This window comes from Odontomachus brunneus, unplaced genomic scaffold (genome assembly GCF_010583005.1).
Source record: "Odontomachus brunneus isolate Ranch 3 - 2012 unplaced genomic scaffold, Obru_v1 Obru_scaffold_084, whole genome shotgun sequence".
In the NCBI taxonomy this organism is placed as follows: Eukaryota; Metazoa; Arthropoda; class Insecta; order Hymenoptera; family Formicidae; genus Odontomachus; species Odontomachus brunneus.
Window position 1 is genome coordinate 487888 of NW_022639534.1, and position 18949 is coordinate 506836.

An 18949-nucleotide genomic window follows, 5' to 3' on the forward strand; every position below is an offset into this window, starting at 1 on the left:
GAGAAGTGAACGTTACATTCCTAGCTAGTAGCGATGTAAGACCCAACTTTTCTGTGTCATTACTAGACAATCGCTAGATTAAATTTTTGCTCGGGTATATATATACCCCACGTTTTATATAGAAAATAAAAATATTAGCCTATCTCTAATTTCCAATGACATTTTGCAGACACTATATGGGTAATACATTCTTAATGGAAGAGATCAAAGATAACTGAAGACCCTCAAAAAGTCACGAAAGTATGGTAGGTCGAAAAGTGTTAACGATTGTCGACAAATCGGCAAAAAATGAGCGAACAACGAGTGACGGTGCGCGCGCTTCGAAGAAAACAAAAACTTACAGTCTTTATTACCCGTTGAGAGGCGATGGGAAGAAGGCAGCTCCCTCTCTCTCTCTCTCTCTCTCTCTCTCTCTCTCTCTCTCTCTCTCTCTAGCTCGCTCGTCCCCACTATCCTTTCCCACCTGTCTCGTTCCTTCGGGAAAAGCCCCGGGAAAACCTCCGGGAACCGTGCAATCACAGATGAGACGTCGTTAAGTATTCCGTACGCGTACCAGCGGGTCTTCCCGTTAATAACATCACGCATTCCGAACATCTTTCCGTACTCATGCGCACCGCACCTGCGTGCCGATGTGGCCGGGACCCGGAAGCGAATCTCACGTAACGCTGAAGTATCGGGTATCTTCTCGTTGTAACACATATCCGCCGTATGCTGTAATGCCGCGTTAAAGAACGCTCTCAGCAGCCGCGCGCGAACGGCGGCAGCCTGATGCTGCGATATTACGCCTATCAATCAGACCAAGCCGTCATATTGCATTCCATAACGGGAGTTACTCATTCGCTCTCTCAACGGCCGAGTAAAGCTCTCCGCTGTGGAATAATGTGGCGCGATATTGGTGGCGCTTCGACTTTATCTCCCCTGCGTACGAATCTTGCGTCGATGTTCGATCGACCTGTTTGAAAAGGATTAGCAGGAAGAGCTAAGATGCAAACGCAGTAACTAACAAATAAATCGTTTGAAGCGTTCCTCATACTGAGAGAAACAGGTTGTAAAAAATGATTAAAAATAGTAAAGTGAATTGGTTCAACGGCTTTCGAGAAATCTTGCACGTCGATTTTGGAAAAATATGGTTTCAAGGAAAACGCGTGCATAGTTTGGGTACGACATTCCTTAACAGCGCTATTATTTTTGTAATGTTTCTCTGTATTTTTATAATAAATGTACCAGGTTACAAATCAATATTTTGATAAGTTTTTCCGGAGAGAAATTTCTGAGTAGTTTGTAGTCTATTTTTTCGGATGTCCAAAGGTAAATGATATGTTATTAAAATTCCAGTTAGTTTTGGCGCCAATTATATCTTATTGTTTTAATAAAAAAAGTAATAGTAATATCTATGTAAGATTATTGTCACTAATATTGATAATAATACTTACTATAAAAGTAGTTTATCTGTTTACAATTCTTTCATTGTGCGATTATAATTAGAAGTATGAAATACTTCGTCAACACGCTTTATGATTTTAATGAGCTCTGTTGCTCGATAAAACAACTAAAGAGTAACCGATCGTGATCTATTTTAAAGTGTTTATCACAAGGGGTTGGAAAGATCCTTAAAAAATAATAAGTAATTGTGATATGTAAAGAATATATAATTTTCAGGAAATATATTATCGAGGTTATGAAGTATACACGGAGAGAATTTTATAATAAAAATTATATATTATATAGAATTTTGTCACCGAGGAATAGACTGATATTCTGTAATAATTTATTTTATTTTATATGTGTTACTTATATTTGTAGGAATTGAAATGCGTTACTTGAGAAAATGTTCTGTTTCTAGAGAAATTTACTATTATGTAACTTTACATAATAGTTTACACGTAGAATAGAATTTAATAATATAATAACGTATAATATAATAGATAGTTATATAATATAAAATACATAATAGCAATTTTGCATAATAGAAATTTAATAGAAATTAATTTATTATGCGACATTATTATGTTCCTTAGCAAGATATATTTGATAGTCTATTTTCCTGCACAGTATTAGAAACATATAGCATAAAACTGAAAAAAATTTATATAAAAAGAAAGAAAATCACATATATACGATATTCTTTTTGTGCGTAAAAAAATATTTTATACAATATTTTATACTCGGGCAATACATGTATGTTACCTTGCGACGTGAGATGAATCTGTATTTGCCAGTGTAACACGGAGAAGACTGTTGGTTATTGAAGACTCTCCGGGAAATTTCGGGATACTCGGCAGCTCAAGAATTACTCGGGCTTGTTGAATAATAGAACGTGTTTTTCCCGGAAGCTGAAAGGAAGAAGATACTCTCGTAGATTCAGTTCGCATTTCAACCCGCATTTCAGAAATACCCGCATATACGTGCGCCCTTTGTAAAAATGGAAAAGCGGCTCTTCATTGCGAGCCGTCTCGTGGTTCGTCCGAAGATAGTATCGCGAAGGATATCGTGCCGGGGATATAGCGAATTCGTAGCTTAAATGTTGAATCACCTATCTGTCTCGAGTTACGTTATGATGCTATTAAAGAAAACGACTCGCTACATTTACAGAAGTTAAAATGGGTTTAGTCAGTGCAAGTATCTTCGGCGAAGAGGGAAGCGATAATGTCCTCTGTTCGAAATCAAATGGCAAAAGGAAGGATTTTGTATCTTGCGGAAATAAGATTATCTGAGGTAAATGACCCAAAAAATGGGTGATATAAAAACTGGATAATTCTGTCCTCTACATTTTTTTACATTAACAGTGATAAAATTCTTTCTTTCGCAATTTACTGATTTACGGAAGCTCAATAAATCATGGCTTAATTGATAATCGCGCGCTGACGTTGACTGCGCACTGTTTTGGCTTCGTTGCTCTCGAACGCATCACAAATTCATATTTAACGGGAAAATGGAGCGCGGCTATTCGGTATTCCGGAATTACTATGTTGTCAAGAGAAAAATGTAGAGCGCACGTGGCTCGAAAACTAAACGTTTGTCTTGTGTCATAGTTAGGATCACCTGTTACCACGAGGATATTGATTACCATGTATTACTGTAGAAGAGACATTTGTTTGTCCAGGCACTGCGGCTTGACCGTAATTGAATGGCTGGTGGAAAAACATGGAAAAATATAATGCTCGTAACTCAAAGCGTAATTATAGTGCTAGGGCCATAAAACCGGCGTAGAATTGCCGTCGCTCATGTCTATTAAGTGAGTTTATGTACCACGGATACTATCTATAGCCTCTCAAAGGTGTCATCAACAAGAAGGACAGAGCATGCGATAAATTACAAGATCCTTATAACATGCAAAAAAAGGTTTAGCAGGAGCTGAGATGATAACTAATCAAAAAAGAAGAAAGAAAAAAATCATCAGAAATGTTCCCCGCCAATTGTGATCCTCTTGGAATATGTTGTAGAACAGCAAAAAGTAATCGACCCAGCTTCTTTTTATATGCTTATCTCAACCTGTAAGAGTGGAGACCCTCGAAGATAACTCGGATATGTACTTTTCAGCGAATATTACTGTTGAAAAAGCTATGAAGCATAAGAAAATCTATTTGGTATTTTGTACTACAGAATTTTTTTTTACAGTGATGTATTCAGATTTTCCTCAATTGTCAAATTTTTTTATTTACTTCCTCCCTTTATCTCCCCTTTTTCATTTTTGCGCATTAAAAAAGTGTCTAAGGACAAAAATTAAGGAATATTAACAAACAATAAAATTAGAGAAAGTATCATGTGCAAGTTCGAATTTTATTATCTTTAGAACTTTCAATTTTGGCACATTTTTATTTTTCCTATAACTTAGGAAGCCATTAAATGACATTTGTAATAATTATTGCTTCTTCACAAGCGCTTGAAATTATTTAACGTATATTCAGAAATCTGAATCATGTATCTTAATCATGTTTCTTGCCATTCAAATTTATGTTCTTCTTATCGTCGTTGTTGGCATATTCAATTAACTTTTTTTATATACAAAGTGTTTATTTGAAAAGTTTTCAACTCAATATTTTCTAAAGTATGCGTTGTAGGAAACATTGTTGAAGATAAAAGTTGCAGTGTTTTGAGGAGAATATGTGATAGTGACCTTAAAGATTATGTGGATAGTAGTTTTTAAGCTCACTTTAAAATCAAATCTTTCTTAAATGGAAATGGGTATTTTTTATTGTAGAATTCGGAAAATCGGATAATTTTGTTTCCAAAACCTTTTAGGATTTATTTTTCAAATGTTTTTCACTGAAAAAAATATTAGAGGAATTTAAAATACGTATGTGCCTTGTAACTTTGTATGAGTGTGTGTGCGGTGCGTGCGTACATACGTGTGTATGAGAGAGAAAGAGAGAAGAAGGGAGAAAGCCAAAACAAAAGAAGAATGATTATAGTGTGTTTCTTCATTCGTAAATCATTTTCAAAATACTCACTATTTTTTTCCATACAATATTAAATTCTGTTTTCAAATTCTTGTCCTACATTCTGACAAATTTCTCGAGAAAATCGGCTTACAAGCTTTAGCTCTATTCTGTCTCTCAAATCTTATATCGAATACAGCAGCTTGTAGGTCAATTTCGAGAAATTTTTCAGAATGTAAGAAAAGAATTTGAAATTAGAATTAATTTTTGTATACTAGAAAATAGTAGATACTTTTAAAATGATTTATGAATGAAAAAGCAAACTCGAATCATTCTTTTTTCTTTTTCTTTCTTATTCTCTCTCTCTCATACACATATACATATACTGGTACGCACGTACATTCACACAAAGTTACAAGGTCAGTGTGTATGTCGACTTTTTCAGTAAAAGAAACTTTCAAAATATATGTTCCAAATGATTTTGGACACAAAGTTATCTGTTTTCTCGAATCCCTTAATAAAATACTTTTTTTCATTTAAGAAAAGAAGTTGACCTTGAAAACTGTTACGTACATAGTTTTTAAAGTCATTATCATATAGCCCTTTCAAATCTCTCCAACATTTACATTCAACATTTTTTTCTATAACGTATACTTTAGAAAATAGTGAAGTGGACATTTTTCAAATAAATACTCTAAGGTAAACGTCCCAGTGATCGAACATACATGTCCCAATGATTGACATATTGGTTTTGTATTTTTCATTGTTGAAATGCTTTTCAATATACAAAACAATATAATAAATATTTAGAAAAGAAATTACTTTGAAAGAAGTTACTTTGTAATTTTGTTTCATTTATTGATAAACATTTTAACAAACACAAGTATATTATTATTAATTCAATTATCGGTACACGTTCAATCACCAGGACGTTTACTTTATATAATTCATGATTTGAAAAATTAATATTTGGAAAAATTTGAATAGACATTGTAAAGAGAAAATGTTGGAAAAAGTACAAAATAGCATAAGAACTTTGATATAAAATATCATTATTTTCTTATATATCAGTTTTAGATCACATTCAATAGAAATTAATTATTCCTTTATTTTGGAGGAATATTTCGACTCTCAAAATGTTGAGAGTAGCACGCAATGAAAACTATATGAGTCTGTTAGTTTTTTGTTGCTTTGCAGCATACCCAAAAGCTATCAAAACCGTTGAGACATTACTCTAAGATATTACCTCCTTGTAAGATGGTTCTTTGAAATTGGGACGGCTAATGTCGTTACTACTAAAACTTAATTTATTTGCTATTTGAACTTAGACGTTACGACGAGAAATGCTTGCTGCCAGAGACAAATGAAATTTTAGTACATTTTATACGATAAAGTATTTAGAAATGGCTGCTTCTTTCTACAATGTGTTAATGCACATTGTTAATTTAAGCTAATAAATTTTTATATCGTAAATAAATTTCAACCATAATAGCCAGTAATAACAATTAATTTTTCAGTTCGGATCATTTATTAAAATTCAACAAATAGTACTAAATTATTCATTACGCGCGAAGAACTAAGCATTAAAGTTAAAATATTTATCAAAGTAAATAGCACTTTGTATTTGCATTAATTAAGATAAGGTATCACTTGCTTTTCTTTTAATTATCGTGAAAAATGTTTGAGCCTGTACTTGCAACATTACAACGCTTGAGCGACAAAGCTTCGAGACAATCGCGCGTGTTACTCTTAAAAACAAAGTGGTAATTCTGGTTGTTATTTTAATTGCGATTAAAGCAACGATGTTGTGTGCTCGTGTCGCATAAAGAGCGTAATATCGATAAAAGATTAAAAGGAAATTCCGAGTAATCCCTTTCCAGATAATTGCTTCTCCTTGCTACTCTCGCGGCTGTAATCTCCGGGTAATAATTAAGTTATTTAGGGTTTACGGTAAATTACTGCAACCAGTAAGGACGCATCCTATGCGAAGTAGGGAGTAACATTTCCTCTCAAATAATAAACGATGCAGGATCATTAGCGGAATTATTATAGGGCATACAACACACGCAGATATATTGTGTATTGATTGACGAAATTATTCGTTGTTATTGATTAAGACGACAGAGACGAAGATGCATTAATGATATTATGGAAAATATACCATATCATGGAAATTATTCTATAAAGACATCCAGGTAGACTTTCGTGATTATCATAACACGAGATAATCGACGATGAAAACTTTTCAATTGATTAAATTACATTTATGAGGCAAATATACTGTATTGATTGATAATCAATTGAATATCCATCGTACAGTAATATAATTTTTTTATTAGATTTACTAATAAATAAGTTTACTAAACGTTACATTCAGATTTTCATATTATAGTTCATATGACATATTGTTTAGAGTAAATTTTGATCGTTCTTCTAGTGTTTCTTTCGTGTTTCTCTTTCGTTAGTTTATACGATAAATATGGGTGTCACATGAGACGCAATATTTATAAATCAATTAGTGAAGCTACTGCCAAATTTACGTACACTTGTCTATCGGGGCAAGGATATTTCGAGAGTATTTTATGAAAAGTCCAAGAATATATTCACACTTTGTTTCACTAGAAAGTATGATCTTTTCGTAGATTCACTTTCACTGGTTTTCTTCTTCCTCACTCTCTTCTTCTTCTTCTTTCTTTCCTTTTCCGTAATACGTTACCATCATTTTCCTCAAATACAGCTAATTTTCTACTGCGAGCAAACGATTTAATGACGAAGATAAAACATCAGTTTACATCTGCGTGTAGATTACACTCCATTGCGACATTATGAACGATGTAAAAAATTTTAGGCGTGGTATGTGTAACGCGTGATGGATATGCAAAGCAATTGATACCGGTATAATTTCGACAGTTACAAATTCCGATGCTGTGAAAACACCACAACCGTTCTCCCGGTCTTTTTTGTTTGTTTTTCACGTTTATTTTCACATTTATTCGATATGAACTCTCACGTTCGGTGGAAATGTGACAATTAAAGAGTAGAAATCGAGTAACAGTTAAGCGTTAAAAATAACATTATGAGTTACGACGGGGAACGTATTTCACATTCCGCGCGAAACATGAAAAACTGTCGTTTGATTTACCGTTTTAGTCTCCAACGCAATTGTATTTCCGCTTGATAGTCATCAGAAAATCGTTAAAGAAATAACCGGAATGAGTGCCCGCGCCATCGAACAATTATTGTCTCGCTTCATTATCGTATAATATAATTGACGATTTCAGTTGTATTCCGTTGAATTTCCCCTCGCTATAACACACGACCCACACAACACAAAATGTCTAAAATCGGGACATAAAACGTCTTATGTATATTTTAGACGTGGTGTGTGGAGAATCAATTCGTAAAGAAACAATGCGGCCAACGCTGAGAGATCGACATGCAAGACCAACCCCTATCTCGAGAAACGGAGCACTGCGTGTGGTAAGACGCGCGAAACCTTCCGTGGAGTATCACGTGTCACAGAGCGAGCGAGAGAGAGAGAGCGAGAGAGAGCGAGAGAGAGAGAGCGAGAGAGAGAGAGAGAGAGCAAGCGAGAGCGAGAGAGAGAGAGAGAGCGCACGAAATATACTTCCACGCGAAACATACCCTCGGTATAATAGTTAAACCGAGCTATCACCGACTCTGCCGATTTATGATCCATCGGCCGTGAAATAGAATGGCGAGGAACTCGTCAACGCTCCTTATCGAAACAGGAAGAATGACGACGATTTCTTCGGCATTCAGCGCTTCCCCGTGCGCTCGGGTGATTAAGGACCAAGGGGCAAAGCCGGAGGTAGAGATACCGCCGTAGGTGGAACGACGTGAGCGTGCGGATGGACGAAACCGCGAGGGAGAAGCATCGAAAGAGTGAAAGAGAGAGTGAGAGCGCAAGATAGAAAGAGAGAAGAAGAGAGAGGGAGGGAGGGAGGAAGAGAGAAATAGATAGGGAGAGAAAGAGAGTCAGAGGGAGCAAGGACAACGTTTGAAGATTGGGTCGCTTGTAGATATGAACGCGCGGCTTATGCGCGAGGCGTGCGCCTCCACTACCACCACTACTATCAGCACCACCACTGCCGCCGCCACCACCACCTGCACCGCCGCCTCCACCACCGCCACCATCGCCGCCACCGTCGCCGTCGCCGCCGCCACCGCCACCACTTCGTACCACCTCTGCCTCCTCGATCAGTCGACCCCGTGCAACGCGGCACGCCGGCCGCCGCGTGATAACTGTGTACATCTACGTACGTGGTGCGTTGCTATCTTCGTGGCAGCCCGCCAATCTCGCAATCGTAACGTCAAGTTTACAATTTCTGTCCGGGAGCGTCGTCATCGTCGAGGGACGTACGGGGGATTGGAGTACATCGCGAGGTGTGACGCGAGGCCGCCCGAGCAACGATACACTCGGCGGCGGGGGATATAAAAAGACGGATTAACAAGCGGAAGCGATCTCAAGGGGTGAAACTCCATATCCGGAGTGCGCGCGAGTGCATTGTGCACGAGTGTGTATGGGAGGGAAGGTTAGGGTGAGCTTACAAGGCAGGCAGGCAGGTAGGCAGGCAGGCAGGAAGGAAGGAAGGAAGGAAGGAAGGAAGGAAGGAAGGAAGGAAGGAAGGAAGGAAGGAGGAAGGAAGGAAGAGAGGAAGGAAGGAAGGAAGGAAGGAAGAATGAAAGAAAGGAAGGAAGGAAGGAAGGAAAGGAGGGTGGAAGAATCGGGAGGAGACCGCGAGGAGGTGATCGGGTTAGAGAGTGGAAGTTAGCCATTTGGGGAATCATGGTTTCGTAAGGAACAGCTCGCCGTTATGGGCGCGATTTCACGGCGAGACGGAGCTGCAAAGGTGGTTGTTACGAAGAAGAAGTGCGATAATATTATTTCTCGGCAATCGGCTCAGCGGCGAGTAGAGAGCGCGGTTGTCCAAGGGAGAGATCGGCGTCTCGTCGTTTTTACTTGCGATTTTACGCGGCGAAAGCAATAACGACGACAGCCCTTGCCGATTACTGTTGGCCAATTACTGTCAGACGGCGAACACACCTCCGTGACGCGCGCGCGTTCGTCGGAATGTTCCTCCTCTCTGATGAGTAACTTGTGTTCCGATATCAAAGATGAAGAGAGGAATACGAGATGCCGAGGTGCGCGCGATTTTACTCTTTTATTCTTTTTTCTTGTCGAAAAAATATGAAAACATCGGACGTGGCATGTGCGGAATGTGCGCTGTGACGGTCCGCGCAATCTCAGAGACTGTAAAAAGAATTAGGAGCGAAATAAAAATCGCGCAAGTGAAATTTCTACCCTCTCCAAAGGAGCTGCATTGATGAAAAATCCAGAAGCGCGTCGTTTGCGCTCAAAGGTTAAGATATTTTTTAGATTCCCTTTTAATGCCGTACACTTCGCGATGTGACGTTGCACACGAAGCATCAGGAGATACACAAGCGCGATTTCTACCGCTAAAATATCGCTTTTATGCATGTAAGAATATGAAAACATGGTTTACCCGAGTAAATATTATTGCAGAGTTGTTGTCGTTTGTATAACCGAACGTCTCCCATCGGGGAATTTGCACAGTTTTACACAAAGCCGCGCAACCGGCAGGTTCTACCTCCTCTTTTTTTTTGGCGAAGGATGATTTCTATCTGCATAGAGGGTGGTCTGTATGCAGCGAGAGATCGCGGCAACTTCGCTCACCGGATATTAATTATCAATCCGGATTCGCGTCGATGTAATCGGTATCTCGTATTCTCTCGCGCTCCTTCTTTTCCGTAATTAACCGTGAATCGAACTTTCCTCTCGGAAGAGTCGTGAGGAATCTTCTCTCGCGTTTCTTCCTCGCCAGTTGAGATCCGCAATTCCTAACGGGACGGCTGCTGCCGGCAGTAAGTCGCAAGTATGCTCCCGATACTGCACCGGTATTCTAAATACCGCGTGCATGATTGATGTTCGCACATACGCCGTCGCGAGATTCCATCTTCGGCTGGTGAAGCTTTAATGATGATTCGGCGGTAGACTGCATTATCGCAATCGACACCGTGCGGTATTCCGGCGCTGTGGTTTACGGCGGATACCACGCTCGCGGAAGTAGGGACCGTTTCGCCAAAATACGCTGTTATTAGCGCGCGACGTGAACGATCGCGTAATGCGATAGTCGGCGAAGTTGGAATGTAATTATTAACGCTGAGCATCGCTCGCGTGATTAGCGGATCGAGGTGTGTATCGAGTGTGCGTCTCTCTCACGGAGACGCCGCGCTTAACTTTCCGCGTAGTTCAATTTACCTTCCGTCTTTTTTTAATCCTTAGTTCCGGAAACGAACGATAAGTTAGAAGAACTAAGATTGTAGTCTGATCGACGAATCCCGGCCGTTACCCGCAAGGATTAATGAGTCTTGTCTCGAGAAATGTAATAACTGGTTAACAAAACAATCGTATCCTTTTCATCTCAACCATCAATTTTAGTCAATTTTGCAACACTGATCACGAATATAACAGTCAGAAACTAGCTATAATTTCCGTAACATACTAAACAAATCGTTTCGTTATTTAGTAAAATACTCAGCGTTTTGAAAATATTTTATCCCTCTGATTTTTTATTCTATTAAATACAAAATCGTTGTGGTATAGAAATAGGGTTGTCTATTTGTTACTATAAAAGTATTATCAACTGAACAAAGCGCGTGTTCCTATAATATCTCTGTTTCGATTCTATACAGAGAAGCCATTTGGGACAAGGATGGAATTCGCAATTCGTATCGTAATGGACTCTCGATTTGGGGATAAATTTGGGCATTCTAATCGGAATCTATGTCGTACCTAGGAAAATCTTGGGAAATTTCTATGCAGAGAGTTAGAAGTGTAATATCTCAAATATTCTAAGTGGCAAATCCAAAAGCTTTCTCGATATCCTTTCTTAACTTCATTTTACATTAGAATTGAGCAAAACACGTATGCTGATTTTCCAAGTAATCTCATTATTCGGTAAAATACCTAAAGTGTCTTAGAAATATTTCACTTTCTTGATTTTTTATTTTATCGAATATTATATAAAATAGGATTCTCTGGTTGATATCACAAAAATATACTGGTTAAAAAAAGTGCAAGTTTCCACGATAATTCATCATATTTCGATTTTAGACAGAGAAATTATGTTTATAATAAGAACGAGATTCTCGTATCGTAGTGGAACGATTAACCTTGGGATAAATTTTAATCGGTATATGTGGGGAAATCGTGGGAAGTATTTTTATGTGAGTGTTATTTTGTAGACGATGTAGTAGACGATAATAATTGCAGCTTGCTAGTTGCTGGGGGAATAATCTATTGTATTACACACTAATTGCAATGATTATCACTCAATCGCACGCGGAATAATTTCGCATGACGCGCGATAGCGATTATCGCGCTTAGCCGACTTCTTCTTAACGACTACTGCTCCACTTACAATGTGACCCGCCTTTATCGCCCCGTCGCGTGACGCCAATTCTTCTCAAATAGTTTTCTGGTAAATTGGTTTACTCGATAGGATTACTCGACATTTCGTTTGATCCTTCTTTTTTCTATCATAGGCTTGGAACATTGAGAGAGAAAATTTGAGAGAGAAAGAAAGAGAAAGGGAGTGAGAAATGAGTGACGGAAGGGGGTGGAAGAGGAGAGTTGGCGTCCCACCGCGCAAATGCCGGCTTTCCACTCCCTAACTTGTTGAGTCTCTCTCTTGGCAGATACGCTGCCCATGGGAAACGCTTTATGACAATTCTAAATCTTTTACGCGGATATTACTTTTCAATGACCTATAAAAGTTTCGCAGCAAAAGGAAGTGTCCATAGTAACACACCGGCGCCGCGCTATAAAATTCAACGTATGACCGGCGTTTTTACGGGGCCATTCGTATTTCAAAATTTGACGTTTCGAAAGATCGAGCGGAAATATTCTTTGACATTCTCACGTCGCGGGCGACATCGCGTTCCCGGAGCGCAGCGCGGTGCGCGACAGATATATAGATGAGGTGAATAAATTAACTTGAATTAACTAGGGAAAATTGACCGTCTATTAATATTCTCCGAGGCAAATGTGTCCACTGAATAAACGGCGCTATTGCAAGAGAGAGAGAGAGAGAGAGAGAGAGAGAGAGAGAGAGAGAGAAGGAAGGAGTGGAGAGGAAAGAGACAGACGACTTCTTCGCGAAGAGCAAGACAATTTGAAGGAATAAAGTTCTCCATGCGAGCTGTAGTTCTCTAACGAGCCGTGGTTAAAACTCAGCTTGTTCCTATCTCGTAACTTCCTCATAATAATACTCATGTTTAACTCTCGTCATTGCTGAAACAACAACAACCTAAGGAACGAGCCACTTACATTTCTGTCCCATCCGTTTGGAGATGTCGCTTGGTTTCAAAGTCGTGGAGATGAAATTGGAGAGGATTAAGCTCATAGTACACACCAAACAACGTAAGCAGTAGGCAAAACTGACTAACCACAGTCGATTATTCTTCTTATAATTCAAGAATGATCGACAGTGATCGATGAATTTTCTTACCGCTTACGTTTTCGCGGGTGCCATGGATGTTGTATGTGTGTGTGTGTGAATGTGTGAATGTGTGCGCGTGCGAAAGAAAAGAAAATAAAGTAGTTATCGACTGAAGTATCGTCGTGAAGTACAGTTTTATGTGAAGCGCGTGGATATCCGTCGCGTGAGCTTCGTATGAAAATTTCGTGCGAAAATCGCGCGACTTGCCGCCCCGTGAAAATCGATACCAGACGCGCCGAAAACACAACGAGCTCGCCGCGGCTTACCGCCAGGCGAAGTTTTCTCTCCACCGTTGAAAAGTAGCGAGCAAAGTGCATTGAGTGCAACTCGCGCAAGATCGACGATCCACCTAAGGGAGCTCTATTCCTCAAAATCGTCTTACTCTTCGCCAAAGGATCACCTTCCCCTGCCTTGCCCTGGCCGCCTCTCGGTATCGCGGCTCTCGCGATATACGCCGCGTATACGTAAGAAGAGCGAACTCCTATTCCGTATATCTCCCCAGACGACGACGAAGACATCAACAACAACGACAACGACGACGAGAGACGCGTCAAGCTTCGATTCTCGTGGTGAACGCGATCTTTGACGGGTCCTTGGACGCGTGTCGAGTGACAATCGAAGGAACTGACGTCCGTGTGAAGACGCTCATGGAGCACCAGCCGCGACTGCTGGTGTCGGGCGAGTAGTCGAATTGTCCGCAATTGTGGTGATTGATCTTGAGCGCGAAGGACACGCGAAGCCGAGGAGACGCGGAGCGAGAGACGATAATTGTGCAACGAGGAGACGCAACGGTGCCTAACCATGAGCTCCTGGATGAACTGTCCGTCCTCGTTGCTGCTGCTACTGCTGGGCCTGAGCCTGCACAGCGCGTGCATCACGCGGGCCAACGTCGCCGGTCAACACGGCGGCGAGCCGAGTATTCGCGATACACTGGTGGTGGAGACCAGCAGCGGTCTGATACGCGGCTTCTCCCGCACGGTGCTCGATCGCGAGGTCCACGCCTTCTACGGAGTGCCGTTCGCGAAGCCGCCGGTCGGCCCGCTGCGCTTCCGCAAGCCGGTGCCGATCGAGTCCTGGCACGGCATCCTGAACGCCACCACTATGCCTAACAGCTGCTACCAAGAGCGCTATGAGTATTTCCCCGGCTTCGAGGGCGAGGAGATGTGGAACCCAAACACGAACATCTCCGAGGACTGCCTGTACTTGAACATCTGGGTGCCGCAGAAGCTGCGTCTGCGTCACAAGGGCTCAGAGCCGCCCGGCAGCGCCGATAGCAACGGCATGGCGATCATGGTGTGGATTTACGGGGGTGGCTTCATGAGCGGCACTGCCACCCTCGACGTCTACGACGCCGACATTATGGCCGCGGCCAGCAACTCGATCATCGCGTCGATACAGTACCGGGTGGGCGCGTTCGGCTTCCTCTACCTCAACCAGCACTTCAGCAAGGGCAGCGAAGAGGCGCCAGGCAATATGGGTCTCTGGGACCAGGCATTGGCACTCAAGTGGCTGCGAGAGAATGCGCCCGCCTTTGGCGGCGATCCCGACCTCATCACGATCTTCGGCGAGTCCGCCGGCGGCAGCTCCGTGTCCCTCCTCTTGATCTCACCGGTCACGCAGAACCTGGTGCGTCGCGGCATTCTCCAGAGCGGCACTCTCAACTCCCCGTGGAGTTACATGACTGGGGAACGGGCGAACGAGGTGGCGCGGGTGCTCGTGGACGATTGCGGATGTAACTCGACGATGCTGCAGGAGAATCCGGCGCGTGTCATGGCCTGCATGCGCTCGGTCGACGCCAAGACCCTGTCGGTGCAACAGTGGAACAGTTACAGCGGCATCCTCGGCTTCCCGTCCGCGCCGACCATCGACGGCATCTTCCTGCCCAAGGATCCCGTGGACTTGGTCAAAGAGGCGATCTTCGAGAAGACCGAGATCATGATTGGGAACAACCAGGACGAAGGTAGGGCACACACATCGTTGCTTTAGCGCGTGGCGATGTTTTACGGCGGAATTATCGTCGGCGCTATTTACGGCCGTGCGGTTAAGCCGAGGCTGGCTCCGGCCGGCTTTTTGTGAATGAGAATATGTGTTTCTCCGCCATCTGGGGCTGCTATGTCGCCGGAAGGCGGACTTGGTCGAAAGGTTTTTTCCGGTTACGATTATTTGAGTATGACGAAAACTCAATAGCGTGGCGCTACGACTCGCTTTACGATGTGGGAAATAGGTGTTCGCGCTCGTGAACCTTTGGTCTATCTATTCTCTTTCCCCTCCCCCAAACCGCCCTGCACGACGCAATTTTCCCTTTTTACGTCACTTCTCAGCCTATGCGAGCAGGTATCTTTCCCGCGCATGATGTGTGTCCCACATAGGAAATCTCGTGGGATCTAATTGAAGTCCTGTCCGATCCGCTACAAAAGATTATGGGCTATGACTGGAAAATTTACGCAAAGTCAGGTTAGAAGCGTAATATTTCAAACACGCGATTTTAAGAAAATCACGCGATTCTAGAAAAATCAAACAGCTCCCAGGTGAAAATACGAAGAAGAAATATCATATTAGTTGTATTAATTTTATATGACAATTAACACATGATAATGACGTAACATGAAATTAAAAAGGGCCTAGAAAGTTTTCTTCTACTTCTGTCAAGACCCTATTAAAGCTTAGGCTCTAGACAGAGATATAACTCTCTTAAAAATTAGCACCTAAATCTGACAAGGCTCTATCTTGGTATACTTAACTAGACTCTGACTAATATGACGAATTGAGGCTTTATTTTAACATATTTTTTAAGGTATAATAAATTAAATCCTTTCTTAGCACGGCTTGTTACTATCACAACAAATTGTGTAATATTAAAATTCACACTTATCTTTAGTGTTTAAAATATAACACACATCAAAATTCTTATTTTGTACTTATCAACCATCAAGTTATTAACTAATGCGACACGCTACTTCCGCGCAGACCCTTTGTCTCGTCGTTTTACCGTCTGACGTCCGCGCGTCAAATTTTCACGATGGGCTTCCTAACGAGTTCTGAAATTATCTTCCTTTGAAAAAGCCCTTGATAGAGATCCTAATCTATCTAATCCTGCCCTTAACTATGAATGAATAATCGTTTCTTCATAGAAACCATTTCGGGGTTAGTTGACTTGACCCTGACTGAATCTTATTAGTACAAGCCTCATTTGGGGCATCCATGTCAGCATCAATTCATGACCTATTTGCGAAATTCTGTTCAGAATTTGCCTATCTTAGTCATATCTGGGCTCTATGAAGGCATACCTATTTTGGGTCACTTCCGGTTAGGACCACTACATACTTCGGGCCTGTTCCGATTAAGTCCCATCCGGGAATTAAGTGTGTTTTGATTGGAGAAAATAGAAGTTTTGGTTCTTGGAAACTGAATTTAGTTTATAAGAACGAAAAATTTTGTTTCTTTTAAAAGCCAAAATTTATTTAGTCTTGCTATTGTCATATTAATTGAACCAATATTTCTACCGTGCATTAGATCTGTCTGATGTTTTCTGGTTTCCATTTTAAATTAGAGTTGAGAAAAACATATGAAATATATTAAACTTTCGGCAATTATAAATGTTTAAAAAGTGTATATGCTTGAGGAGTTTAAGCTTTTTCACCTTTAATATTATTGAATTCAATAATTGATCAAAGAATTGATTAGATTAACGTGATAATGACATAACTACACGTATTTTGGTTGAAGAAAACAGAATTTTTGGTTATTAAGAATCAAATTTATAAGAATAAGAAGTTTTATTACCTTCAAATCAAAATTTAGCTTTGCCATTGTGTTATGTTAATTTAATCAAACTTTTTTTTCTATGTATGGAAGTATAGCTATTTTACTCATTAAAAAAGAAAAAATGAATTTCCATAATATTTTTTCAACCTCCCATGAACAGAGAAAAAAATCATGTTCAGAATAAAAATAAAATTTTCAATTGATATCATAGTAGGATAATCTATTTTGGGACAAATTTAGGCATTTTGATTAGGGACTCTACGCTGTTTCTGAAAAAAAAAAATATTAAAACATTTCTATGCGGGACATGTGTACAGCTTGTTGGAAACATCGCGTCGGATGTTATTCGATGCACTCGACACGATAGATTCTCCCAGCAACATGAAGCTAGATTTCGATGAAGCGTCGAAATATCGTAATTTCAGCCTTGAATGGGCCTATCTATTCCGCCCTCTTCCACTCTCTCTCCCTTTCCTGCCCATGACGCAATTTTCCCTTTTACGTCACTTCCCAGCCTATGCGAGCGGATATCTTTCCATGCTCCAATGTGTATGTGTGCAGAATGTTGCAAAATCGTCGCACCGAATGTTATTTAACTCTTTGCGCTCCAAGTGCCAACCTGGTTGGCTTCGAGGAATTTTGGCATTCTGCCCGCACGTGTAAATCTAGTCAGCGGTAACACAATGAAACTGTACTAAATTTTACTCAAAACTACTGTAACCGACTGTTGACAAATGGCTTCCTTTCACTTAACTTGACAATATTTATGAGTAACATCGCGCAAAAATCTATGGAGCGCAAACGGCTAAAATACACTCGACACAATCGATTTTTCCAGCAACATGAAGCTAAGTTTCAATGACACGTCGAAATCTCGCGATTACAGTCTCGAACACTCTAATAATTAATGTCGTGAGAATTCTTCCAAGGAAAGGTCTATTTGAAGCTCGCGGAAGGATCCACTCATATCTCTGAAATTTAATTAGCGAGTGCTACTTAATTCTTAACGTACAACTGTCGCCTAGATTAGGATCTCTATCAAGGGCTTTTTCAAAGGAAGATAATTTCAGAACTCGTTAGGAAGCCCATCGTGAAAATTTGACGCGCGGACGTTAGACTGCACGGGCGGTAAAACGACAAGTCGAAGGGTCTGCGCGAAGGTAGCGCGTCGCATTTCCGTAAATTCTTCCGTCTTTTCATTACTGTAATAATCGTCTACGACGTGCTTGTCTACGTTGAAGCTTGGACGTATCAGCAAATACACCGTTGTGTCCAAGTCAAAGTCCTGGAACTTAAATGTTCCCGTTATATTTTCGCTCGACGATGTAACCAGTTATTAAGAGAACGCCATACTTGAAAACTTCACCGACGAAATATCCACTTTTTTCTGCAAAGTTTACGTATTGGGGTTACACAAAATTATGATTTCGTATTTTTGCACACTGAAAATACGTTTAATAATGAATTGGGGCGTGGCTCAACATGTGACATAAACGATAGAAAATTTTAAAATTGTCATCTGGAACTGTCAATTGGTGTAAATATTTATATGATACAAAAGTTCTGCAGAGCATATACGTATCGCAAACCGTGTATGCTAACGAATATTTCAAGGAACATTTCTGTATCTTTACAAATGAATTAGTTCAGAGACATACGAAAAGTTTGCAGAAAGATTTCTATATATGCGTGGTTATGTTTTCTGCTAGCACATAGTAAAAAAAGCACATACATTTATATACGATCTATATGCACCAGAAATACGAAAAGGATAGTATAACCGTATTAGTAATGATCGCTTCTAGGTTATCGACATTTTTCGAGCTCGTCATCCATTTCGGCATCCCCTTAAGCCAGAATTACCCCGAGATAGAACTGCGTAATGATAAAGACCTGATTATGTCGTGGCCAACCGGTGGTTCTGGCGTATATCGATTAAATGACCGATATACTACGACGACGTATGCGTGTGCGTGCGCGTGTGTGTATCGTGTGTCTGTATGCGTACGCGGGTGTGTATGTGCTCGGGCTCTAACCCGAACCGCGCTGCTTTTTCGTTGATGAGCAGAATTATTAGTATGTGACCTTTAATTAGTGCGCAGTGCGATACTCACCTCGCGCACTAATGATGTTCATTCAGTCGAAATTACGAACTCGTTGCTCTCTCGTTGCGTGAAAAGAGAAAGAGGAAGAGACAGGGAGAAAGATATATATATATATATATATATATATATATATATATATATATATATATATATA

General features: G+C 40.6%; 1 protein-coding gene across 2 annotated transcripts in view; it reads left to right on the plus strand.

The window, feature by feature from the left end:
- Nucleotides 1-8592: 8592 nt before the first annotated feature.
- Nucleotides 8593-18949, plus strand: part of LOC116847864 (acetylcholinesterase-like) — a 523728-nt gene continuing 513371 nt past the window's right edge. Inside the window, exons 1-2 of one of the 2 annotated variants that reach the window (XM_032823340.1) lie at nt 8593-8935; nt 13428-14885. In XM_032823340.1, the coding sequence (XP_032679231.1) occupies nt 13727-14885 (1159 nt within the window). In that variant the 5' untranslated portion in view covers nt 8593-8935; nt 13428-13726. Of the gene's footprint in view, nt 8936-9027; nt 14886-18949 lie in introns of those variants that run through there. The other variant, XM_032823341.1, reaches the window with a different exon arrangement.